Here is a 25,207-nt window from a genome sequence, read left to right on the forward strand (position 1 = left end):
GTAAAAAAAATTCCATAAAATTTACGGTAAAAAAATTGCAGCTGTGGTTGCCGGAATTTTACTGTAAAAAATACGCTAGCAACGTTTTAGGTTTTACGGTTTTAACTTAAATTTACAGTTAAATACCATAATTTCATTAACTGATATAATGTTAATATACCAACCTATTGAAGTACTGAAATCTGTTTTGTACCTTTGTAATACACTGATAACCACCAAATGCAGTTGGTGATGAGAAAGTCACATGATGAACCAAAGCCCATCACAAGCAGCTTTTAAATAATAACATATATAGAAGGTGCACAGTGTCATTCACACAAACACTAAACACCATCATGGCGACACACATGAAACTGAAATAATGCAATAAACATTCATTTAACAACATTAGGTGTAACACACAACCCTAATATACAAAACTGATAAGAAAAAACTAAGAAGAAACATAGTAATGTCAACAAAAAAACATCAAATATGAAATGTAACGCAGGGAATTCTGGGAATGTCAATTTACGGTTATTCACTGTAAATTATAGTCTTTTCACTTCCAAAAACGATATACTACCGTAAAATTAATGTCCAATATATGTAATGTCCAATACAGTTTTTCACCGTATATAGTAGGGGAATTTACCGTTAACCATTTAACAGCTTTTTACTGTAGCATTTTTACAGTATTTTACCGTTAAATTCACAGTCATTTTTTACAGTGTACGAATGTCCCAGGAGGACTTGAACGCAGCATTAGATAAAGGGGTTTGAGTTACTAATAATCAACATTTAACCTGTTAAAAATGTATATTATAGTTATCTGTGTTAGGATATTTCATCTACAACAATAATGTGAACTTTTATAAACATCCGTTTGGCCGTTAAGTTTTAAATGCATCATTATGCAAAAAAATATGAGCCGTTTTCTGCATGAAGACCCATGGCTGGCAGATCAACGTGCTACTTCATTTCTCTCCAATACTGTAGGAAGTTAAATGAAATGAAATGTGGATGATTGACAGGCCAGTTTACAGTGACAGGGTGCATGTATCAATGCGACAGAGCGGACCATTAAAGACGCAAATGTATGACGTGATAGTATGTCCCAAAGCTTGCCTACTCTTCTACTACACACTCAAAAGTGTGTACTTTTTCTTCACCAAAAGAGTACATACTTTAAGGGCGTAGTATAAGTAGGCACATTGGGATGCAGCAATAGTGTTACTTGCAGGGTTACTTGTCATTTCTTTGAAATTGTTTTTGAAATTTACTGGCTATTTCTGAGTGAAATTTGTTTCTATATATTTTTTCAGTGCAGTTCAAGCTCCACGTAAATTATTCACATTAAATCAACATAAATAGCATTCACTAATGAATCATACACAGTAAGACCAGGGACATCTATTAAGCAGTCCATCCAGGATTTTGTGATTGCAAGAATGAACACTAATCCATATGCTATTTGTGACAGCTTTCAATTTTCAGTCTTATTTCCATGCATGAAGCATGAACTTGAGGGATAAAGAAAGCAATATCAGCTGATCAATATCTAGGAATCCCAGGCCAATCAATTCGATCAGCATGCTGTTAATGCTGAACTGATCTTCTGCTGTTCTGCAGTGAATTTCATTTGAAAGCCTACCCACCTCACTCTACAGCACACAAAATATGATGTTCAATCATTGAGGAAAACTTTTCCACACAAATTAAATTCATGCAGCAAGACAAAAACATGTCCATACAAACAAATAATATTGAACATAACTGAATTAAGTAAATGGCAATACAATTATACTTAACGATAGTCTATAAAGGGGTAGACCCAAAAATGAAAATGTTGTCATCATTATCCATGCATATCTTTCTCCTGTGAAACAAAAAGGAAGATATTTTGAAGAATGTTGGGAACCAAACACTTTAAGGTCTCATTGACTTCCATTATATAATATACATGCAGTATTTCAGTTAAATACTAGATTGAAATGCCAAAAAACTAACTAAATAAAAAACTTATTTTACTATGTAAAATTCATGTAGTCGCACAAAAACGCCCCCTCTTATAAATCTCCAACAGAAATGAACATTAAACACTAACGAGTCTTTATATTTACTTTAAAAACACGTCAAATAATACTTATTTTCAACATTTACTCTCCCAGTCCAGTGCAAAACATGCTGGGAGCTTGAAATCCATGGCTCAGTTTCAGTGGTCAACACACATTAGTTTAATCTGAACACAAAACTGTTAAGTAAACTTGTAAAGTAAATTGGGTTTCTTTAGCTGATTTGAAAATGTAAACTGAACAAGCAGCAAAAAAATTCGCCCTCGATTTTCATGTAAAGATCACATGAAAATGCTCAGTATTGCAATCATTCTCATTTAAACACTACATATTGTTATCCACTCTCTCCTAATGATAAATGGCAACTTTCACTGCAGAACACCATAAAAATGCATGAAAATGGCGCTGAATATGCAGCCATCTTGGCCCACAATATTCTACTTCCACAAGCTCCTGGTGTAAGCAAATAGGGTCAATTTTGACTTTTATAGCAGCCGATTAAATTTTTTTCCAGAAACCAAACTGAAATCCTTCCATCATTTTTCAGATTCACCGATTGAGGAAATTGACTTCTTCTGAAGATACATTTTTCAAGCTCTGATTTTGCCCATTAATAATTAACCGCCTCTTAGCGTATGTGTGTGTGTTTGAAGTATACGGTGACACTGCCTGTCAAAGAGCAGAGGGTTCTGGCCCATTTTAAGATCCGAGGTGCGGTTGAACCACACGTCGTTTCGTTGTCATTTTATCCCGGACACCTGTAGCCCAGCGAGGGGAGCAACAGTAAATCATGTGACCGCTTCCCCGAGACGAAACCTTAATCCCGAGCCTGATCGGGCCGGTCCAGGGATGGAGGGCATGGTGAAACTCGAGGCGACAGCTTCTCCAATGAAGAGGCGGAAAAGTGGTCCCTGCGCTCGCCTTGTTGTGTCAGCACGGCCCCATTAATGTCACTTTAGTGCCAGCGGCCCCTCCCTCCGCACGTGCTGTAAGTGTGTGTGAGCGAGAGGACAGGAGCGGGAATGAGCGGGGTGTGTTCCGGCCCCTGTGGATACTCTACACCCTCTTCACGCCTGACGGGCTGTCAGAGGTTATTAGCGTGACCCGGTGGCCATCCTTGGGGAGAATACGAGATCTCGCTGATGCCTTCGGAACTGATCCGCGCTGGAGGACGCAGGTGAATAACATGGCATTGAAAACATGATTCACCTGCTTATTTACACAACTATATTTATATTTCATTAGCTATGTAACCAAAAACTACGAAAAGCATGCATGTATTTTAATGCACCACATGTCCCAAAGCTAAGGCTGTGGAGTCTAATCCCAGAATGCTTTGCAACACGCTCCCAGAAAGCATTGTGAGGGAACAAGAGAGAAATTTCAACTGTGTATATACACTACTGTTCAAAAGTTTTTAAATAAATTAACACTTTTATCCGGCATGGATGCGTTATATTGATCAAAAGTGACAGTAAAGACATTTATAATGTTACAAAAGATTTCTATTAGAAATAAATGCTGTTTTTGTTTACATTCTATTTATAATTACATTATTTAATTACAAAAAAAAAAGGAAAACAAATGAAAAAAGCAGCAAATCAGCATATTAGAATGATTTCTGAAGGATCACGTGACACTGAAGACTGGAGTAATGATGCTGAAAATTCAGCTTTGCATCACAGGAATAAATTACATATTTAAATATATTTATTAAAATATATTGCAATAGAAAACACTTGTTTTAAATTTTAAAAATATTTCATGATATTACTGTTTTTACTGTTTGTTTGTTTTTGTTTTTTGATTAAAAAATGCAGCCTTGGTGAGCATAAGACACTGCTTTTTAAAAACATTTTAAAAAATCGTGATAATTCCAAATTATTTTTTACATTTGATTCAAAAAAGTGAATCAAATTATAAACTGTATATCATTTATATTTTGCAAATAATAATCAAATACAAACTTCTTTTTTTAATAAGGACACTTTTATATGATAAACTACTGTGTTCAATCACAACTAATCTGTCTAATCTGGTTCTTGAAGCAAAACCATTTGAGAACAACGGTATAACAAAAAAAGCATGAATTTCAGATGTGATTTTTAAGTTCCAGATGTGCAAAGTTCAAAAATGCATAAATATTGAGAAACTGTCATCAAACGGATTCAAAAATTAATGAATACATTTTTGCCCAGCCATAATTTGCAGCAATGCCATTAAGTATGATTTTCACTATAAAAACACATTTATTAACAGTCACACATTTGCACTTGTCTATTCATCAAATATAGTACGCTCGCATGCAACAAGTCAAGTCAAGTCAAGTCACCTTTATTTATATAGCGCTTTTAACAATACAGATTGTGACAAAGCAACTGAACAGCATTAATTAGGAAAATAGTGTCAATAATGCAAAATGACAATAGTAAACACTCATTTTTCAGTTAAAGACAGTTCATCATTGAATTCAGTGATGTCAACATCCAGCTCAGTTCAGTTTAAATAATATCTTTGCAATTATGTCAACGATAACGCTGGAAATGAAGTGTCCCCAACTAAGCAAGCCAGAGGCGACAGCGGCAAGGAACCAAAACCCCATCGGTGACAGAATGGAGAAAAAACCTTGGGAGAAACCAGGCTCAGTCGGGGAGCCAGTTCTCCTCTGACCAGACGAACCAGCAGTACAGAAAAATCAATATAAGACGTAATAAAACAGACGATGAATAATATTAACAGCAATTATTATATGATGCAATCAAACTTATAGCAAAATGTGGTAGTTCTGTAAGTTGTTGCAACACAGACACAGTTATTATTTGAATACAAAACACTGGAGGACACGCAAAGCCCTTTGAGTCTCTCTGCCTCCCTCAGTGCATCAATAAATAAAGCAAACAGCATTAAGCCTAACTTGAACTATATGATTGAGGCTCTAATTTAATAACAATAGTATTAGTGTTTTAAGGTTTGGCCATTTAGGTGAAACTCTAAGCCGATGTGGGAGTAATTTGGCCGTAAGGAAATTGATTCTGACCATCAGGCAGTTTCTCATGTTCAAACAGAGGCTGCAGTTAAACAGGATCATTGCTGTTAAACACATTACCCAGGTATCCCCTCTGCTCGCAGCCAATGATTATATGTCCACGCTGAGGGATTGAAATTCTGCGCAAATATAAAAATGATCACGGAGCATGACTGGAAAGGAGAATTAAAGCCGTCCATTACGCCGCAGGAGACTATGACGCAGATGTTTCTTGTGTCGAGCATTATTAATGGATCTACACTGTAACATAAGAGTCCGTTTTGATGTATGTACACACTTATTATGGAATGACATATTCGAGTCTGCATATATTTAGCAAGCTAAACCTGTATATTTAATTAAGCAATATAATATTAACATATAATCTATATAATTACAATCTATTAGAACTACAAAAATCAGTGTTTTACCTTAAAATGTACTAACAACACCACAATAATAGAGATAGTAAAATAGATAAAATGATAAATAACAAAAATGTAACAAAGCACTTACTGATATCAAGAAAAAGAAACAAAACTAAATCAAATAAAATATGTGAAGTGCAATGCATGGAACTTCTGGCAATGTCTTTTTATTGTTTCACACTATAAATTATATGGAAATTCATAGATTTTACTTGCAATAACCATACATTTGACAGTATTTTACAATAAAATTACATGTGATGTATAAATAATTTTGTTGTATATAGGGTAATTTGCATATAACCAACTAACAGGTTTTCATTGCAGAATTTGTACATTATTTTTTTCTGTGAAAATGATTTTTTTAAATGTAGAAATTAAACAAATGTAACAAATTCTCTCTATAAATTATATGGTAATTCATAGTTTTTACTTGCAATAGCCATAAATGTGATAGCATTTTATTTTAAAATTACATTTACATTTCAGCGAATGACACAAACCTGTTGTATGGCTTAAGAAGATTTAGAATATAGTCCATGAATCATATCAAAACAGACAATAATGTTATGAAACTCACAAAGGATCAAGGGAAGGTGCTTTTATAGTCATTATGGATCAAAAAAATCGGAGTATGTAATCCGAACAGAATTCATTTACATAGTATGTAAGCAAAAACAGTCAGTTTAACTCTAATGATCAAACAGAGGGTCAAAATTGTAGTGTAAAACTCAATTATGACTGTTTTTAGAGCATAAATACTTGACTAACAATATAAATGGACTTCAGGGGAAGAATAAAGTGCTACAAAAGTGTAGAACATTGCTTTTGCTGGGCATACATACTCTCTTAATGATGCACAACACACATACACCAACTCAAATGCACCCTCTCTCTAAAACAGACTGAAACACACCTCATCTCAACTTGCACATCTCCAGGGTTTCTGTGGCCAGCGCTCCCTGCAGTGTGGCTGGCCAACAGGAGGCATTTACCGTACACTCCACCCTTCCCTAAGCACAAACAATCACAAAAGCACTGATGGCAGTAAACAGAACCAAAGCCACAAACCCACTTCCAGCTCCTTCAGTAATGCAGCCGACCACAGTCACAGAAATTCAGAGTGCTCCGGCGTCCCGTGCCGCGTCAGGTACATCTGCACACACAATAGGAAAGTTGCATTGCTCAGCGCTTGTTCTTTTGTGCAATTCAGTCACGTTCAAAGTTATGTGCCATTTCAGATGTTTCTCCTAAAATTCTTTTGGAGAGATAAATATAGACACTATTGAGCTAATTGTTTACATACAGAGCTGTAAAATGAAAATGACCTACTAAACAATACCATTTAAAAATCTGGAGAAGAAGTCTCTAATGCTCACCAAGGTGGCACTTATTTGATCAAAAATGCAGTAAAAACAGACATTTTACAGCAATTTAAAATAACACTTTTCTATTTGAATGTTTTTCAAACTGTAATTTTTTCCTGTGATGCAAAGCTGAATTTTCAGCATCATTACTCCAGTCTTCAGTGTCACATGATCCTTCAGAAATCATTCTAATATGCTAACTTGCTGCTTGAGAAACATTTATTATCATTATCGATGTTGAAAATGGTTGTGCTATAATATTTTTGTGGAAACTGGATATCTTTGTTCAGGATTCTTTGGTAATAAAAAGATCAAAAGAACAGCATTTATTTGAAATGGAAATCTTTTGTAACATTATAATGTCTTTACTGTCACTTTTGATCAACTTAATGCATCCTTGCAGAATAATTTTTTTTTTTTTTTATCTTACCGACCCCAGACTTTTGAATGGTTGTGTAATTGTGAACTAGTTTTCTCCTGCTCTTCTTGTTTGTGTTTAGATCTATATTTGAGCAGCTCTGGTAATCGCACACTCCACTTACCCATCCATTTTCTGTAGGTCTCTTTTCCGTTCCTCGAGTCATTCATGGGTAGCGCTGGCATCGCTACAGAGGGCTGACATTAAAGTGACTGACTGTAATAAGATATAAAGACTGAAATTATTAGTTTTTATTGAAACCGCAGTTACTGGCGCAGTAACGCAGTGCCATTCAACTGTGAATGCACAAGGAAAGAGCCAAGACAGCAAGAAATGGCCCTGATTATACTGCACCAATCCACTGCAAATATAAAACATCCCTACACAGACCTACAGCTATGCCAACAAACTGAGAGGTATGAAGATTTCAAATACATAAAGTCAAACGGTCCCAATTACAAGGGGGGTTTAGGGGGTCTGAGACCACCAAGCGTAGTCAAAACAAAAAGTTTGGCGATTTTAATTCTGTATGTTATATTAGGAATTACAGTTATAACAAATGCTATCATCTATGCTTCTAAGATGCAAATTCTAAGGCAATATAAGACAATCCCTTAATGCATTGCAACAAGTATGGTTATAACCATACTTTAATTCATTACAACAGTACTGATTAAAGGGGTCATGCCTTTTTTTATTATTTTGGACATATATATACAGATATTGGACATATTGTATTTAGTGTATTATAGTTAAAACCATGCATTCATCAAATGTACAGTATGTTTAGTCTTCAATTAACTTGACAGACAAGCTTTGGAATGAATGGAATTCCCTGTCTCTGTGTGTTTGTGTGTGGTGTGTATAGACGTTTCTCCACCACCTCATTGGCTTTGGGTTTCAAACTCAGTGGCCGCAGCGGTGGTCTGCGCGAGACTCCTTTAGCCATCTGGTCTGGAGTGATCTGTAGCTGGGCTCAATGTATCTGGGCAGGAAAATACCACACAAGCCGACAGCGGCCGGAGTTGTCCAGACCTGCACGCGGTCACTGAATTAAAATAACCATGACAGGAGGCCACACATGGATCCTCAGGTGGATATGAGGTTGGGCCATGCTACAAGGCTCTATAAACCACACAAAAAAGTAACTGGCTTCTGGATGGTGTTGTTTAGCCAATCTGAATACTGTGAGGTGCTGCTTATTTCTAGTGTAAATTACATGAAGCACATTTAAAGCTGCCTGTAAAGGAATAGTTAATCCAAAACTGAAAACGTCCTGAAAATGTACTCACCCTCAGGTCGTCTCAGATCTAGATAAGTTTGTTTCTTAATGAGAACAGATTTGAAATGTAGCTTTACATCACTTGCTCATCAATGGATCGTTTCCTTTGTTCATTTAAATGGGGAGTCATTTCAATTATCACCAGTAAAATATGGAGTGCCACAAGGATCTGTCCTAGGTCCTCTGCTATTTTCAATATACATGTTGCCCCTTGGTAATATTATCAGAAAATAAGGGATTAGTTTCCACTGTTATGCTGATGATACTCAACTATATATCTCAACAAGACCAGATGAAACTTCTAAATTATCTATGCTAACAGAGTGTGTTAAAAATGTAAAAGATTGGATGACCAATAATTTTCTCCTATTAAATTCGGATAAGACAGAGATATTACTTATTGGACCAAAAGACAGTACACAGAATCTCTTGGATTACAATTTGCAACTAGATGGGTGTACTGTTACTTCCTCTACAGTCAAAAATCTGGGTGTTATATTAGATAGCAACTTCCCATGTTATATTTCCCATGTTACAAAAACAGCACTCTTCCATCTTAGAAACATTGCCAAATTACGAAACATAGTAGAAATATGCATTCATGACCGCTAGACTGGACTATTGTAATGCACTGCTAGCTGGTTGTCCTGCATCTACAATAAACAAGCCACAGGTAGTCCAAAATGCAGCGGCTAGAGTCCTTACCAGGTCAGGAAAATATGATCATATTACCCCAATTTTGAAGTCTCTGCACTGGCTACCTATTAAGTTCCGTATCAGTTACAAAATATTATTTTTAAGAAGTGACATGTGGCCAAATATGGTGACCCATACTCAGAATTAGTGCTCTGCCATCCCATCCAAAGTGCACACACACCCAGAGCAGTCACAGCCTTTTTTTTTTCCTGCGGCACCCGGGGAGCAGTTGGGGGTTTGGTGCCTTGCCCAAGGGCACCTCAGTCGTGGTATTGAAGGTGGGAGAGAGCGCTGTACATTCACTCCCCCCCCACCTACAATCCCTGCCGGTACGAGACTCGAACCCACAACCTTTGGGTTACGAGTCCGACTCGCTAACCATTAGGCCACAACCCTTACGGTCCACCACTCCAGTCCATCAATTAACATAAAAACATCACAGTAATCCACAAGTAATCTACACCACTCCAGTCCATCAATTAACATCTTGTGAAGCGAAAAGTTGTGTGTTTGTAAGAAACAAATCCATCATTAAGATTTTCAAAAAAGTCAAATCAGTTTTATGAGGTAAGTTCATTCAAAGATCGGTTTTTGAAATTTAAATGACCAGTCTGACATTTTTATTCCATGTTTCTCTAAACAGCATCCATGGAAAGAGGTCATAGATAAATAAAAGGTCATAGGTTTGTTTCTTTTCTAAATTCATCTGGAACAGCTGTAAAATTTTAAAATTTTAAAAAAAAGAAGAGGAAAATACTGGGCAGGACCTTCTGGATCAGATCACTGTGTTAATGGATTTGGAAAGCATGTTAGTGCAGTAATTCTGTCACGTCATCAGGAAATTTCCTAAAATCTGTTCCATTATGTGATTCTACTCGATCCAATTTTGCAGTTGAAGATCGATTTTCAACAAATGAAAGATCTGCCAATTGCGGTTATCGTTCAAATCATGCCACATTTGGTCAGATTCATAATTCAGAAACATGTTTTTACATGTGCAAGCATTATATTTTGTCATCAATTCTGATTGATGTCAGAGAGCAGTGGTTTCTAACACTGTGCCCGTGGGAACCTGGTAGCCCGCATGGAGCATATGAGTCGTCCACAGATATGTATAGCTATAAATAGACTCAATTTTAATTTTCTTTCATTCCCTTTTTTCATAATGTTTTAATAAAATGCTATATTTTTGACATAATAATTATTGAATGTATATATCAAAATAAAACCTGTATATATATATATATATATATATATATATATATATACATTTATTCAGCAAAGACAAAAGTGTAATGTTACAAAATATTACTTTAAAAAATTTTAATTACATTCTAAAGTATGTTCAAATATAAAACACATTATATATTGAAACAATATTTGGCAATATTACTGCTTTTACTGTATGTTTGACCAAATAAATGCAGCCTTGGTGAGCAGAAGATACTCCTTTCCGAAAATCTAATCTACATTATGCATGTGAATGCAGTCTGAAATACTGATCTAGAAAGAAAAAAACAATTCACAGAAAATGAATGATGTACAGGGTAACCAGAATAGATCTGTACACCAACATGTGACAGCGAGAGGGCATGAACTGATGAAAAACTAGTGCAGATGATCACTTCTGATGCACTGATCAATAACTGGAATTAATCTGAGGTGAGGCTGAATATTAATTACATGCCTCTAAATCAAAGGTCAAAGCTCAAAACCCTGTCATGCTGAACAGGGCAAACACACACTCTTAGTTTTGGCTGGAGATGAGCGCTGTTTGGGTAGCAGGTGTGTGTGAGCCAGACGAAACTCTTCTGGCGCCACTCATGCATTTCCAGTGTGTGACTGCTAACCCCCTCCCACTTCCTCTGCTGTCAATCATCAACCAGCACACACTAGTTCATACTCATAAATACAGACACACACACTCTGATCCAACAAAAATGCTGCGAGCAAGAGTGTGTGTGCGTATAGTCTGTGGAACTAGTAAGGCCAGGTATGTGTCAAATGTCAAAAACTATTAAAAATACCAGCATTATTTTCATAATTTTCTATTTGCCCTGCTGATCCTGTTGTTACAAATGTGTCAAAGTAAGTATTTTGTCAAAGTAAAAATATTTTATCTTATCACGAACAATTTGTAGGGTGAGCATCTAGAAATAAGTTGAGAATACCTTTTAGATTCCAATTCAATTCCTGAATTTGAAGTGAATTTGAATAGAGAAACAAAATGCAGAATTGCAATTCAGATTTTAATGAATTATGATTAACTGAATTTAAAGAAATTCATAATGATAGAATGATAGATTGGATGGAATGACGGATAGAATAATAGATCAAGCGATAGATAGAATGAATGGCAGAACGAACAATAGCTACAGTAGATAGATAGATAGACAGACAGACAGACAGACGGATAGGTAGACAGACAGACAGAGAATGATAGATAGGTATATAGATAGATAGATAGATAGATAGATAGATAGATAGATAGATAGATAGATAGATAGATAGATAGATAGAACAACAACAATAGATAGAATAGCAGATAGATGTGTGTGAGAATTTGAAAACATACTCCATCAATCCATGCATTAAAGGAGAACAGGAAAAAAGGGGATAGAGGATGGAGACGTTTCTGACCGCATGCAGGCGTCTGGCTTCCCACTCAGACACTGTGTTTAAACCATCGCTCCGTAAAGAACAATGGCCTGCAAAGTCACTGCCTTCCTATTGGGCCATAAAACCGTCACAGCGACCGGTGGCCAATCTAAAACCACTATGACAGAGAAGGGAAGTGAGATCATATGGCACAGCTTGCCACAGGGGCATCCGAATACCCCTCGCCACACATATGTGAGCCTGTTAAACACAGTCCTTCAGCGAACCACAGCGCTGCTTAATGCGTCCCAGAAAGCCCTCGTATGTAACCCTTTAAAAACTCCCGTCTCTCTCTGTTACGGCTGCTTACTTACTGCGGTTAATTACTCCCATCCAACTCTGCCCAGATCTGATTCAGTTCTCAGAAGCTTGATTTTCCGTGCCGCTTCATTCTCCCGGTCGGGCTGATTCAGGATGTTTCCACATGGATGAAAGAGTGTGATCGTCAGCAGAGATGATATAATCGTTTCCAGCCCCTGCTGGAAGCATATCCTATGATCACACACAGACAAAAGAGAGAGAAGGAAGAAAGACATGACAAGTGAGCGTTAAGACAAACAGACACATGGTTCATTGACACGCTGAGCTCCTCTCTGGCAGCGTGCAGTGAGTTTACTCACATCATCTGAGAAGGTGAACGAAAGTCTTGACTTTTTCATAAGGCTCAAATTTATAAATATTATGCACAGTGTCAGAGAGTTTAAAGTGAGGTAAAAGGTCCATTTTGTGTCAGTTTGTCTGACAATGACGCTCTACATAAACAGCTATACTATGTGCTATACTGAGACTTGACTTGCAATTGATTTCTATAGAGTATGTTGCTAATCTAAATGTGCAATACTCTAGAAAGCATAAAACCCTACTCCATAATGATGTTCTAGTTGAGGTCATTAGGGTAGGTAGGGCCCACACATAAACTCAAGCACAGGGGCCCCCAGCCTCCTAAAAAGTCCTGCCCTGATTATATCTTTTTAAAGTATAATCTGTACCCATAAAAGATACAAGGCCAGTGTGTTTAAGAATAGACTAGGCCAATGTGTTTAAGTGGCCCAAGGCCATGAAAATGGTGTAAAATTTCCATACATAAAACTCCATAAAATAATATCCATAAAAATGCAGCAAGATAAAATGGTTTCTTTCTTCTCTAGAGATAATAATGTGTATAAATGTTAATTAGAGCAATAGATTCAATACAAACAAACAAGAATTGGGGCAGAAGTATGTGGTAAAATAGGACTAGTTTAAAATAGTGAAGTCAAGTAATTTGAAAATAAATAAGAATCTGTCTCTCTATATATTCGTTTGATCTTATCTGTGATTGCTTGAGCTGAATGTTGGATCGATAGGCAGGTCTTTTTGCACACAGCTGTGTGTCCAGAGGCTGTTGGTATGACCTGAGAGCCCACAACGACTTACTGTGTAAAAACAGCGTTAAAGTAAGGTCAAACAGGAAGGAGCACATGTTCACCATTCTGTTAAGAACATCTTTGCAGCATTTGGAGCAGAACATGTGACAACGTGTGAGTTTGTTGAGTTCACTTATGGGTGATTCTTTAATTACAGGCACTTTAGAAATCTTGCAAAAAGAATTTTTAAGCTATTTTATCTTGATAAAATTATTAACACTTAAATATATTTAAGGCAAGGCAAGGCAAGTTTATTTATATATCACATTTCATACACAATGGTAATTCATAAAAGAAAGTAAAATCATCTTTAAAAAATAATCACAAAAATAAAACAAGGAATTTGAAAACTTTGAAAATTATAAAAAAAATTATTTTAAATGAATTTAAGACAGTTAAATAGAAAATGATTATACATACATAAAATACAGTGCACCCAGTTTGGACATCGCACAGTGCTCATTCAATAAATGCACAGCTAAACAGATGAGTTTTGAGTCTAGATTTAAATGTGACTAATGTTTTAGCACATCTGATCTCTTCTGGAAGCTGATTCCAGCTGCAGGCGGCATAATAGCTAAAAGCGGACTCCCCTTGTTTTGTGTGAACCCTTGGTATTTCTAACTGACTCGATCCTAATGATCTGAGTGGTCTGTTAGGTTTATATTCAGTGAACATATCTGCTATGCATTTAGGTCCTAGGCCATTGATTCATTTATAAACGAGTAAAAGTACTTTAAAATCAATCCTAAATGTAACTGGAAGCCAGTGTAAAGACCTGAGGACTGGTGTGATATGCTCAGATTTTCTGGTTCTAGTCAGAATTCTGGCAGCAGCGTTCTGGATGAGCTGCAGCTGTCTAATGGTCTTCTTGGGAAGGCCGGTGAGGAGACCATTACAATAGTCCACCCTGCTGGTGATAAAGGCATGAACACTTTGACATGACTACTGAAACTAAGGTCTGTCTCCAGAATCACACCAAGATTCCTGACTTGATTTTTAGTTGTTAGACCCCTAGAGTCAAGGTATGCATTCACCTTGAGAACTTCATTTTTGTTTCCAAATGCAATGACTTCAGTTTTCTCCTTGTTTAACTGAAGAAAATTTTGGCACATCCAACTGTTAATTTCATCAGTGCATTGGCAGAGGGAGTCAATGGGGCTGTAGTCATTTGAAGATAAGGCTAGGTAAATCTGGGTATCATCAGCATAGCTGTGATAGGCAATTTGGTTCTTTCTCATTATTTGACTTTGGGAGCATATACAGGCTAAACAAGAGCGGTGCAAGAATTGAGCCTTGTGGGACTCCGCATGTCATGGACGTCCACTTAGATTAATGCTCTCCTATACTCACATAATAACCTCTCCCTTCTAAGTATGACCTGAACCATTTGAGTACCATCCCAGAATTTAACAAAATATTTTAAAATGTTAAAGGATAAGTTCACTTCCAGAATGAAAATTCTGTCATCATTTATTCACCCTCCACTTGTTCCAAACCTGTATGAGTTTCTTTCTTCTGTTGAGCACAAAAGAAGATATTTAAAAAAAATGCTGGTATCTGAACAGTTGATGGGCACCATTGACTTCCATGGTATTTATTTTTTCTACTATGGAAGTCAATGGTGCCCATCAACAGGTTTGGAACAAGTGGAGGGTGAGTAAATGATGACAGAATTTTCATTCTGGAAGTGAACTTATCCTTTAAAAAAATAAATAAAGATCTCACCATGGCCTTAATCAATCTTCAAAGTTTTGAAGTGCATCAGCAAAAATAACTATTTTCAAATAGATTTCCCAAATATTCCTACCTCTGGTCAATTGCACTTTTTTTCAGCAAGGATCCATGAATTTAATTTTTAAAATGACAGTAAAGAAATGTATAATGTATAAAAAAAAGATACATGTTTCTTGAGCAGTAAATCAGCATATTAGAATGATTTCTGAAGGATCATGTGACACTGAAGACTGGAGTAATGATGCTGAAAACTCAGGTTTGATCGCATTGTGATTTCACAATATTACTGTTTTATTGCATTTTTGATCAAATAAATCCAGGCTTAATGAGCATAAGATGCTTCTTTGAAAAAACATTTAAAAAATGTATATCGACCCGAAACGTCTGAATAGCAGTGGGCATGATTTTTCAGACCTAGAAAAGTGCTGTGTTGCAGGCCTTTAGCTAACGTCAGCTGTATATTTGACTATCACAGCCTCTGCTCTCTCTTGTTCTTTGGCTGTTTTGTGTTCATCTTGTGTTGAAATCTAAGACAGAGCCTCATGCCTCTTTCGTTAAAGATTAAGGGATCTGAGAATGTAAATATTTCCAGCTGATGAGCTGAGATGAATGAAACAGGCTGAAATCAAAGCCCACGGCAATGCCATCAACTGTCCTTATGATAGAAAAACAGCAGTAAACACACACACACACACACACACAGATCGAGAGAGAGACATGATCAGACATATCAAGTATCAAAAGCTCAGTTTTCTGCATTATTCAAAGATTATTATAGCATTATTGGTGTTACATGGTGCCCCCTATTGACAAGTACCTTGAGTTTAACTTGTTTTCTGAGTAATTTTTAAGTAAAAACTGCACATTCGCATAGTTTTTTTACAATTATGAGCAAAATCAGGGTCTAAGCATCACAGACTGACCTCATGCCTCATAACAAACAAGCACAATGTTCAAGCTGCATGTTTTAAAGTTTTGCAGTTTATATTAGTTTTATTATTTAAATTATTTATATTGTACATAATTCATTTATATTATTATATAATGTAGATTTTAATTTACTTTAACATTGTATTTCAAATTTATGATTTGTATGAAATTAATATATGATTTTCTTTATATGATTTGTACATAACAAATATATACATAATACATAAACACATCATTTATTTATATAATTTATATAACATTTTTTGAATTTACTTTTACATTTTACTTTTCAAAATTTAAGATCTGCATTTATGAATTTTTTTTGTATGATTTGTACATAACAACTGCATACATAATACATAAACATACATCATTTATTTAAAATGTATAATTAATAAAAACATTTTCTCATGTACTTTTACATTTTACATTGTATTTTTCAAATGATGATTTGTATGAGATTAATTTTTGTACGATTTGTACATAAATAATACATATAAATTATATTATTTATTTTATTATATAATGTATTCTACCTTTTTAGTGTAATTTCACATTTTACATTGTTTTTCAAATATATCATTTGTATTATTTGTATGAAATACATTTTTGTATGATTTGTATGAAATGTATTATATTAAAAATCAAAGCCTAGAGGATGTCATCATATCCTCCTGAGGATGCATACTTGCGTACACTATAAAAAATGACCGTGAATTTAATGGTAAAAGACTGTAAAAATGCTACAGTAAAAACCTGTTAAATGGTTAACGGTAAATTCCCCTACTATATACAGTGAAAAACTGTATTGGACATTACATGTAATTTTACGGTAGTATACCGTTTTTGGAAGTGAAAAAGACTGTATAATTTTTCAGTGAATAACCGTAAATTGACATTCCATGATGGGGTTTAGTGTTTGTGTGAATGACACTGTGCACCTTCTATATATGTTATTATTTAAAAGCTGCTTGTGATGGGCTTTGGTTCATCATGTGACTTTCCCATCACCACCTGCTGTTGGTGGTTATCAGTGTATTACAAAGGTACAAAACAGATTTCAGTACTTCAATAGGTTGGTATATTAACATTATATCAGTTAATGAAATTACGGAATTTTACTGTAAATTTAAGTAAAACCGTAAAACCTAAAACGTTGCTACCGTAGTTTTTATGGTAAAATTCCGGCAACCACAGCTGCCGTTTTTTTACCGTAAATTTTAAATCTTAAAACCTTATGTGACTGCAACAAGCAAAAAACAATAATTACACAAAAAGTATTTAAGTAAACATGCTATTTCCCCAATATTTCTGTTTATTAGTGTGTTTGTTGGCTTACTGGGACCTTAATAAGCTAAACACACTTAATAAGGCACACAGAATGGCTGCCTAGAAAAAGAAAGCATCATGTACAGTAAATTGAAAAAGAAAAAAAAGTCATATAACATAAACAATCACTTATGAGGTTTTAGTTAGCATGCAACCTTAGAAGGAACTAGACGGTAGAAGCTGATGCAGAGCTTATATGTACATTTGTCTCGCTTTGTCTGTCTGGCTCTCTAAACATCTACGTTAGCACATCACTGAAGTCAGTAGATCTGTCAATGTTCCTCTCGGAGACAGAAAGTCGTTGTTGTCCACAATGCTCTGGATCTCTTTATGTGTGCTGTAATAGCTTTTAATTGGGAATTTATTGAGGACAAGAATATTGATGCTATCAAAGAGCATTCATCTGTCTATGGCCTTCTTTTAGAAATATACAGACAAACTGGTCTTTCATATTAACCTTGACAGCGGAAATATCCCATGTGACAAGGTTGGTGGCACTGAACATATATTACGCCTAGTGTTCAAAAACAAAAGTGTCCATTATCCATTTTATAGGGATAATTATGAGAATATTTATCAGCCTGTCATGCTCATGAGAGCCCCAGGGATACAAGTGATGATAGTTTACTTCCGAAGCATAAAATCATTCCAGAGAATTAAGTCTGATCATATAATTATATGATTATAATCAACATATAATTACTGGCGCTCAGCGTGGCCTTGAGTTACCAGACTGCTGACATGAGATGTGCGTGTGATTCAGATCGAACACGGGAGGTGTGTGTTTCTACAACAATCTAACGCTATGTGTTTAACTCGGAAGATTCATTTTCAGCTTTCTACCTGGGTACTTCCACATGGAGATGCTGATTTTGTATGCAAAGCAATAACATGTAACAATGAGTCCTAAATTACGTCATCATGTCAGGTACACCACCAATCAACTGTGGTAAATCATCTTTTGTATTTGAATATATTTTAAAATGTAATTTATTGCTGTGATGCAAAGCTGAATTTTCAGCATCATTACTCCAGTCGTCAGTGTCACACGATCCTTCAGATGTCATTATGCTGATCTGCTGCTTAAGAAACATTTATGATTATTATCAATGTTGAAAACAGTTGTGCTGCTTAATATTTTTATGGAAACTTGATTAAGTCTTGATGAATAGAAAGTTCAAAAGAACAGCATTTATTTGAAAAAAAATTTTTTTGTAACATTATAAACATATTTACTGTCACTTTTGACCAATTTAATGTGTCCTTGATGACTGAAAGTATTAATTTCTTTTTTTTTTAATCAATAATAAATAAATAAATAAATAATAATCTTGCTGATCCCAAACTTTTGAACAACAGTGTATATAAAATAAACACAAAATGTAAAAATATTTATCCATCTGTGTCTAAGGTCTATAAACCATCACATTTAAAAAAAAATTTAAAAAGTTTTTAAAGCCAAAATTCAATGTTTTTTAAACAAACTTTGAACTGGAATTCTGCATAAGGTTTGCCACCTTAATTCAAATTAATGGAGACTAACATATTGATACTAACACCCAAAAAACTTTAATTTTGATTTCATGGGGACTTTAAGGAATTAAGAAGTTTAAGTTCAGTTTCAGGGAAAAAAGGTATAAAGGTTGTCACTGGGGTGTTACCTTTTCAAAAGGTACTAATATGTACCATTTAGGGGTAAATAAGGTGTACCTTTTCAAATGACACCATCCCAATGACAGCTTTTGTACCTTTTTTCCTGAGAGTGTATAGCACAGATGTCTGCCCTTGTAAAATAATTGTACTGTACTGTTTATTTTCCCTATTTATTTTCTGTCACTGTTGATTTCTATTGCAGTAGCTGTTTCAGGCATTACTTTCATAATCATGCACAAATGGCATCATCAAAACTGGGTTTGACACTTTATAATCAGCCCACCTAACAATACCCTGTGTGTCCATGTTTGGACCCTCCTTTGGTGGGTAACTGAGCTGGCATGCTGCAGTAAGAGCTGTTTGGTTTGGCCTGTTCAAGTTGCTCATTGGCAGCGGAAATGAAAGAAATAGTAATTAGTGAAATGGTAGGATTTTATTGGCTGTGTTTTCTATACCAGATGTCAGGCAGCTGAACACACCAGGGCTGGTCTGAGCCGTGAATCCAAATGAAGGCCGCATCTATTAATCAAACAACACAATAGTTGTATGTAGTTTGCAAATGGAATCCAGCTGAATGACGAAAACCTGTTCGGCTTGCTATTCTCTGAATACTGTCAATATACAGCAGCCCGCACACAATCTTTTTGAATACAGTAAGTGAAACAGCAGGCATTCTTGCACTGTTAATGTTGCAATAAATTAATAAATGCATAATTAAGAGTGGTAACATGTCTATCATAATATAAAATATTATCACTATATGTTAAATTATATATATATATAAGAATATATTGTTATCTATTTGTATATGGTACGTATTATAGACAACTTTAGTTCTTAATTCTCATCAAATTTTATATTTAATATTCATATAAATTTCAGGAAAATAATTGCTATGTATTTTTCTTTACTAAATTAAATTCTTGTGGCAAATATAAAATATCATAAAATGCACTGACTTGCTGTTAGGTCTTGTGTGTTCCATCTGGATTGCAGAACAAGCACATCAGTTCATTAGTGTGGCTTCTGATCTAGAGGTTGCTTTAATCTGAAACTGTAAACTCTGGTTAATTACATCCCCTTAAAGAGAACTTAATTCTACATAATCAGACCAGAGGAGCAGCGGAGTTCATGTTAATGACACATAGCAGATGAGTCCAGAGCCATTGTGTTTGAACCACTGCAACTTCTTTCACCCTGTTAGCCATCAGGTTAAGTAATATGTGTTCAACAGAATGAATATATTAATATATAAATAATATGTATGATGGGTATTATTATTTTTTATAAAAAATATATAAAATACAAACATTTTCATGACAACATTAAAGAATATCTACAGAACATTTCACATGTAACAAACAAGAGGAAAACCAAAGGCCTGCGCACACACAAAAGGGCAAACATAAGCAAAAAATAACACATAACAATAAAAGAATAAATAAAATAAATGAAAATTAAATAAATAAAATTATGATTTAAAAAAATGATAATAAATGTAAAAAATATTTATAATTAAACAGAAACATTGATAAGCAGATTAAAGCAAACTAAACCTCCACTGTAAAAATAATTCTGTAAAATATATGGTGAAAAACCGGCAGCTGTGGTTGCCGGAATTTTACCGTTTTACGGTAGCAACGTTTTAGGTTTTACGGTTTTAACTTAAATTTACAGTTCAATTTCGTAATTTCATTAACTAATATAATGTTAATATACCAACCTATTGAAGTACTGAAATCTGTTTTGTATCTTTGTAATACACTGATGACCACCAAAAGCAGGTGGTGATGAGAAAGTCACATGATGAACCAAAGTCCATCACAAGCAGCTTTTAAATAATAACATATATAGAAGGTGCACAGTGTCATTCACACAAACACTAAACACCATCATGGTGACACACATGAAACTGAAATAATGCAATACACATTCATTTAACAACATTAGGTGTAACACACAACCCTAATGTACAAAACTGATAAGAAAAAAAGAAGAAACAGTTATTTCAACAACAAAAAAACATCAAATTTGAAATGTAACGCAGGGAATTCTGGGAATGTCAATTTACGGTTATCCACTTTTTCACTTCCAAAAATGGTATACTGCCGTAAAATTAATGTCCAATATATGTAATGTCCAATACCGTTTTTCACCGTTATGAACCAAAGTCCATCACAAGCAGCTTTTAAATAATAACATATATAGAAGGTGCACAGCGCCATTCACACAAACACTAAACACCATCATGGTGACACACATGAAACTGAAATAATGCAATACACATTCATTTAACAACATTAGGTGTAACACACAACCCTAATGTACAAAACTGATAAGAAAAAAAGAAGAAACATAGTTATTTCAACAACAAAAAAACATCAAATTTGAAATGTAACGCAGGGAATTCTGGGAATGTCAATTTACGGTTATTCACTGTAAATTATACGGTCTTTTTCACTTCCAAAAATGGTATACTGCCGTAAAATTAATGTCCAATATATGTAATGTCCAATACCGTTTTTCACCGTTAACCATTTAACAGGTTTTTAACTGTAGCATTTTTACAGTCTTTTACCGTTAAACTCACGGTCATTTTTTACAGTGTCATTAATAGAATAAATAAATCAATAAAAAAATATCTTACTGTTTCAAAGATCTGTCCTCATTTGTAAGTCGTTTTGGATAAAACACTTCTGCTAAATGATTCAATGTAAATCTGTCACATTTTATTATTACCAGTTGTTATTCTTTGCTGTTTTACTAATGTGGCCATGATTCATAAATTCCCCCCAACTTTCTTACTTTTCCAGAAATATTTATTGGTCTTCTTCAAATCCTTAAAACTCATGTGTCATTTAAAAAAAAGCCCTTAAACTATGTAATCTTTTAAATGCATTTTTGATGACTGAGCCCCTTGTATTTTTTTTCTGTACTCATTTATTTTTCTTTCTTAATATTCTAATTATGTTTATTTAGTGTATATATTTTTCTTTGTTATGCTGCTATTTGGACTTCTTGGAATTGTATTAAGATTTTTCTTACTGTTGTTTACCTGGTATTTTGTATGTTCTTTTTAGCCAGGAAACTCCTAAGAAAGCGGAACTACATAGTAGGTCATTAAAGTGAAAAAAAAGTGACCTGACATGTGGCCAAGTATGGTGACCCATACTCGGAATTAGTGCTCTGCATTTATCCCATCCAAAGTGCACACACACACACACACTGTGAACACACACACACCGTGAACACACACCCGGAGCAGTGGGCAGCCATTTATGCTGCGGCACCCGGGGGTTCGGTGCCTTGCTCAAGGGCACCTCAGTCGTGGTATTGAAGGTGGGAGAGAGCGCTGTAAGCAATTTTATTGGCATTACAGTGGCTGGAAGGAAATAAACAGAACCTAAATGTAATCATAGCTTCTGACAGCTTATCTGCTCTATCTAGTATTCAATCTGGGAAAACATCATGTAGACAAGATATCATACACCAGATATTCAACTTACTTTTAATACTGTATGATAAAGGGCTGGATGTTTCCTTCCTTTGGGTTCCTGCTCATGTAGGGGTGGAAGGAAAGGAGATTGTAGATATTCTGGCAAGAGGAGCAATAAAGCATGAAACAGTTGATATACAAAAACCATTATTAAGGGACATACAAACAAAATATGGCAAGAATACTGGGACATAACTGATACTGGACGACATCTGTATAACATACAAAAACAAGTAGGCTTAAATAGTATTAGGCGGAGCAGGAACCCGAAGGAAGGAAAGATAATTACACGTCTTAGAATAGGTCATGCTGGTTTGAACTTTACATTACAGAGAATAGGAGAACACCGCACTGGTCTTTGCAACCACTGCAACACACAAGAGACAGTAAAACATGTTTTATTAGATTGTAAAAGGTATGAAGAGGAAAGAAGGGAGTTAGAAACACAAGTTGGAAAGCAAAACATGACAGTGGGGAAATCTGCTAGGAGAAACAATGTCTAGGGAAATACATAGTCTCCTAATGAATTATTTGAAAAATACTGGGATAAGTGAAATAATTTGATGGAGATATATAGGGGGGAAGGAGAAGGTATGTACGTGTGTATATGTATAAAAAAAAAAAAAATTCTCTCTCTTCCCTCTCCACTCCTTTGATATCAGTCTAATGCCCACACTCCAGTCTAGTAGGTGGCGGTAATGCACCTTTGAGATGAGTTGCCAACCACCATTAAACCTGAAAGAAGAAGAAGAAGAAGAAGAAGAAGCAGTCGGGCTGAAATGCGTGACGTACTTCCTCTTTGAAAGAAGCAATGGCGTCTAGCGCAGAGGTAAACAAAAACACAATTTCTTCATTCTTTAAGAGTTAACCTAACAGGTGTCTTTATTGTTTATATATTATACATTATTTTTGATCAGTAAGCATTAACTGTTACTCGTGAAATGGTCGTTTTAGTGTGTCGGGTTTCAGAGCGCTGTTCTTCTAGTCGAAGCTAAAGGTGCTAACATCAGTCTCTGTGCGATTAATGCTGTTGGTTTGGTTTGCTGAATTCTGATTATGATTTAGCTGTCACTGAAATGACATTATTAAGCCTTGTTTGCGGTACATTCGCTGTGCAGGTTGTTGCTCCCAGCAATGCAGAGGAAGCCACAGAGACTCCAGCAGCTCAGAAGAGAGAAGACAGACTCAGGAAGTTCAGAGAGCTTCATTTCAAGAGGGTAACTACCGCACATTTGACTTCATATCAGTGGAATCCATAAGCCCAGACTGTTTATTAAAACTAATACCCAGTTTATTAATGCCCTGGTTTTAACATCTGTCTCGAGTGATCCGATCATATCACTAGGGCCTAAATGTCCGCATTTTGGCTTTGTTTTCATATTGACCTGCTCTCTATAGTCCTCATCAGGAGCGATTCTAGGATTTAAATTTTAGAGGGGCTCAGCCCCCAATGAGGGTATAGTATGTATGTATATATATATAATAAAAAAATGTTTGACTAATAGGGGTGGTATAAATTTATATACCAAAAAGTGCAGTATTCCACTGTATTGCATAGATAGGTATAACATATAACTGAATAAGCCAAATACAAGTCTTCATGATCGATCACACACACACACACACGATTTTACTGTTTGCATTTCTAGTACAACCCTCTTTCATTAGCTCAAGTATGCAAACCTCTTTGCCACATGCACTGGAAATTGTATTACATTGAAAGTTAAATTTTCAAATGAAAATGGCAACATGATTGTTTTATAAATTATGCCTTCATATGTGCTTCATTTTCACTGGAGGAAACAGCTGTGGTGTGGTGAGGGGTGAACGCAGCGAAAACTTAGGCTACAGTAGATTTTCATTTTAGGGGGCATCAGCCCCCAATGAGGGTATAATATAAATATATAGGGGTGGTATAAATTTATATACCAAAAAGTGCAGTATTCCACTGTATTGCATAGATAGGTATAACATATAACTGAATAAGCCAAATACAAGTCTTCATGATCGATCACACACACACACACACACGATTTTACTGTTTGCATTTCTAGTACAACCCTCTTTCATTAGCTCAAGTATGCAAACCTCTTTGCCACATGCACTGGAAATTGTATTACATTGAAAGTTAAATTTTCAAATGAAAATGGCAACATGATTGTTTTATAAATTATGCCTTCATATGTGCTTCATTTTCACTGGAGGAAACAGCTGTGGTGTGGTGAGGGGTGAACGCAGCGAAAACTTAGGCTACAGTAGATGGGGAACCGATTGATATTTTGCAAACTGTATTTATGACAAAGAACAGAACTGCACAGATGCAGATATTATAACAATCTATCGTTAAACACACATCCGCGGTCTGCGGATTGAAAAAGAACGCGATGAAAGAGTCGATCGAAGTCTGTCGCTGTTTTCATATGAAATTTAAAGGGGTCTGAGGCGATCACCCCTTAAAAATGGCCTAGCAACGCCCATGGTCCTCATGCATTAAACTGCCGGTCAAAAGTTTGGGATCAGTAAGATTTTTAATGTTTTTTTAAAGAAGTCTCTTCTGCTCATCATGGCTGCATTTATTTGATCAGAAATACAGAAAAAAATAGTAATACTGTGAAATATTATTGCAATTTAAAATACTGGTTTTCTTTTTTTAATATATACGTTAAAATGTAATTTATTCCTGTGATGCAAAGCTGAATTTTCAGCATCATTGCTCCAGTCTTCAGTG

General features: G+C 35.3%; 1 protein-coding gene across 1 annotated transcript in view; it reads left to right on the forward strand.

The window, feature by feature from the left end:
* Window positions 1-23,152: 23,152 nt before the first annotated feature.
* LOC107561759 (pre-mRNA-splicing factor syf2-like) overlaps window positions 23,153-25,207 on the forward strand; it is an 8,607-nt gene continuing 6,552 nt past the window's right edge. Inside the window, exons 1-2 of the mRNA XM_016246235.1 lie at window positions 23,153-23,308; window positions 23,598-23,696. Of these exons, the coding sequence (XP_016101721.1) occupies window positions 23,291-23,308; window positions 23,598-23,696 (117 nt within the window). The 5' untranslated portion in view covers window positions 23,153-23,290. The remainder of the gene's footprint in view (window positions 23,309-23,597; window positions 23,697-25,207) is intronic.

This window comes from Sinocyclocheilus grahami, unplaced genomic scaffold (genome assembly GCF_001515645.1).
Source record: "Sinocyclocheilus grahami isolate Dianchi unplaced genomic scaffold, SAMN03320097.WGS_v1.1 scaffold791.1, whole genome shotgun sequence".
In the NCBI taxonomy this organism is placed as follows: Eukaryota; Metazoa; Chordata; class Actinopteri; order Cypriniformes; family Cyprinidae; genus Sinocyclocheilus; species Sinocyclocheilus grahami.